This window comes from Myotis daubentonii, chromosome 15, assembly GCF_963259705.1.
Source record: "Myotis daubentonii chromosome 15, mMyoDau2.1, whole genome shotgun sequence".
In the NCBI taxonomy this organism is placed as follows: Eukaryota; Metazoa; Chordata; class Mammalia; order Chiroptera; family Vespertilionidae; genus Myotis; species Myotis daubentonii.
In genome coordinates, this window is record NC_081854.1 from 6369722 (window position 1) to 6372774 (window position 3053).

The following is a 3053-nucleotide window of genomic DNA, read 5'->3' on the forward strand; positions in this document are numbered from 1 at the left end:
ATACACAGTATATATATAGTATATAATGACCAAGTGTGGTTATTCTATGAATTCAAAGGTAGTTTAACAATGAATATAAAATGAATGTAGTTTATGATGGTGTAAGTGAAATGCTAATAATATGATCATCTTAATAGCTGCAGAACATACATTTGATAAAATCCAGTAGTAATTTATGATTAAGAAAAGAAGAAAATGGTTAGTAAATTAGGAATAGGAAACTTCCGTGGTCAGATAAAAAATAGATAAAAACAATCTACAGGAAACATCTTACTTCATGGTGAAATACCAAAGTTTTCCCTTTAATATACTTTCTCATCTAAGCTTTACAGACTCCCCATCACTCTTCTTCTTCTCATCCCTGTACTCTTTCCCACCTCCACTGACCCTGGGTATAGGCTGAGGTGCCAAAATGAAAAATGAGAGCAATAATACCCGGATGTCCATTTCTTATCTCCAAATCAGGGGGCACCAAAGTATTTTTCATGATGAATGTTTCAGTGTGGAGAAGAGGCTATTCATTGATGTCACCGCTGCCAGACTGTGTAGCTGCATTCAGGCCAGAACAGAAATTGCTTCCCAGAAATCCCCTCAGAGACAGTCCAACCCCTCCCAACACCCCCCGCATGCTGGTTCCTGGGACTGGCCCTGGGAGTGCCCTAGGCAAGTCTGTAAGGCCGTTTTTCCTTGCCTGAGGTGGGTCATTCTCCAGCACCCCCATCCATCTTCCCTGTCCTATAAACTCCTTATCACCTGCCCTGTGGCAGGGAGGACATCCGTGTCATCTTGCTGCCTCCCAAGCTGAGCCTTGTATGTATGTTCCCTTAAGAAACTCTGACTTTAATAATGGGCCCCTCAGTCTCTTTCTACAGTCTCCTGGCCAGGGAAATTTTACCTAACGCTCAGTATGACCTAAGGTAAGATGCAGCTGGAAGAGGGAGCAGACAGGAGCCGGCAAAGCTCATAAATGATCCCAGGCCCCTCACATCTCCTGTAATTGGGCCTCTGTAGGAGGTGAAGCCGATTTGGTGGTTGTGTCACTGGTTGGGGCTGAGTCCTCAGTCAGGGCCCTCTCCAGACTGGCAGGCAGGGAGTGGATCAGTCTCCTTCGGAAGTCTCTCCCCAGGAAGACGTAGAGCACTGGGTTGAGGCAGAGTTGAAAAAGGCCAGGGTGCTTGTTAAATATACCAGGAGATGAATGATGTTGTACTTTCCTTCATGTACTGCTCTGGCACAGAGTTTATTCAGAAGAAGACACAGTTGCAAGGGGAACCAGCAAATGAAAAAGGAAGCTCCGACAGCAGTGAGGACCCGTAAGGGATGGCGGGACTTCATCATGCTCTTGTTTCGGAGTTTGGCTGCAATGAGCCCATAGCAGATGGCGATGATGGACATCGGTCGAGTGAAGCCAGTGACAAACTGGATGATCGCTATGATTGCTTCTGAGGTAAAGTACCTCTGCAACTTCTCTTCTTTACCGATGTCAGCCCAGAAGTCAATGTTGAAATCACAGTATATATCCCCGTTCTCATCCGTTACTGCAGTAAAGAAGATGAGAACTGGCAAGCTAAGGAGTAGAGCAAGAATCCAGGGTACAGTGATCACTTTTTTAGCCAGACTTAGAGTGCGGTTGTTCTGGGCCCAGACCGGATGCAGGACACAAATACAGCGGTCCAGAGCAATGAAAGCAATGAGGAAGACACTTCCATACAGGTTTGTGTCACCCATAATGTTAAATAACTTGCATAGGAACCAGCCATAAGGCCATTGTCCTCTCATGGTACTTACAACCATGAAGAATGGCAGAGTGGCGCTGAAGAAGAAGTCAGCTAAGGCCAAGTTCAGGTAGCACAAGGTGGTGACTGTGTGTGCCATCCAGAATCCAGCCACCCAGATCACAAGCGCATTGCCCAGGATGCCGAGGACACAGGTGATCCCTTGCATCACCAATAAGAAGATCTGCAGAGCAGCGTAGCCAGTTTCCATCCTGCCCACACCTGAAACATCTCAACAATGGGAATTTGTCAGCTGTGCACCATCTTACAGCATTTCTGTTCAGGCCAACAACTTCCACTAGAGCTTCTTCTCCAAACCCACTCTCCTGAACCTTGTGGCTAGTCACTGAAATTGGACACACTCTTGGCTGTTCCTTTGGGAAAGGACACTTCTCCATCCTATATAATAAAAGCTAATAGGCAAATTGACTGAACGGCAGAATGACTGTTTGCTATGATGCACATTGACCACCAGGGGCCAGGCGCTCAATGCAGGATCTGCCCCCTGGTGGTCAGTGCACTCCTCCAGGGGAGCACCGCTCAGCCAGAAGCTGGGCCATGGCTGGCTAGCTCAGCAGCGGTTGCAGGAGCCTCTCCTGCCTCTGCAGCAGCGCTAAGGATGCCTGACTGAAAGCTTAGGCCCGCTCCCCATGGGGAATGGGCCTAAGCCATCACTCGGACATCCCCCAAGGGCTCCTGGACTGCTAGAGGGCGCAAGTCAGGCTGAGGGACTCCCCTGAGTGCACGAATTTTGTGCACCAGGTCTCTAGTCTATGTATATAAAAGCCCAAGTGACCATCCATCCGTCTGACCAGTAGCTGTGATGTGCACTGACCACCTGGGGCAGACAGTCAATGCAGGAGCTGCCGAGCTGCAGTGACTTGGCAGCTGCGGTTCTTGGGTGATGGACCCGGAACCATAGAGGAGGGAGCCCGATTCTGGGGTGCATCATTTGAGAACTGCCCTCTCACAATCCAGGACCCCTCGCAGGATGTCAGAGAGCTGGTTTTGGCCTGATCACTGCAAGCCAGGCCGTGGGACCCCACTGGTGCACAAATCTGTGCCCTGGGCTTCTAGTATTCCCATAATTATTAACATACATTCCACTTATTAGGCTAATTACTTAGCCAAGAGTGTTACAAGACTCTTGTCCCTCAGCAGAATCCTGAGCTTAGTGTGTATAAACAACAGAAAATCGATGGGAGGCATCTTGGGCAAAGTGAGGGAGCACTAGACTCAGAGTGAATATGGTCACAACTCTTCCACACATGACTCAGT

The 3053-nt window shown here is 48.4% G+C and overlaps 1 protein-coding gene across 1 annotated transcript; it reads right to left on the reverse strand.

Moving 5' to 3' along the window:
- Positions 1–249: 249 nt before the first annotated feature.
- On the reverse strand, positions 250–1992 carry LOC132216306 (N-formyl peptide receptor 2-like). Its single transcript, XM_059665472.1, is given in 2 exon segments — positions 250–1155; positions 1158–1992. Coding segments are annotated over 2 exon segments (1002 nt in total). The 5' UTR covers positions 1987–1992; the 3' UTR covers positions 250–982.
- Positions 1993–3053: the final 1061 nt, after the last annotated feature.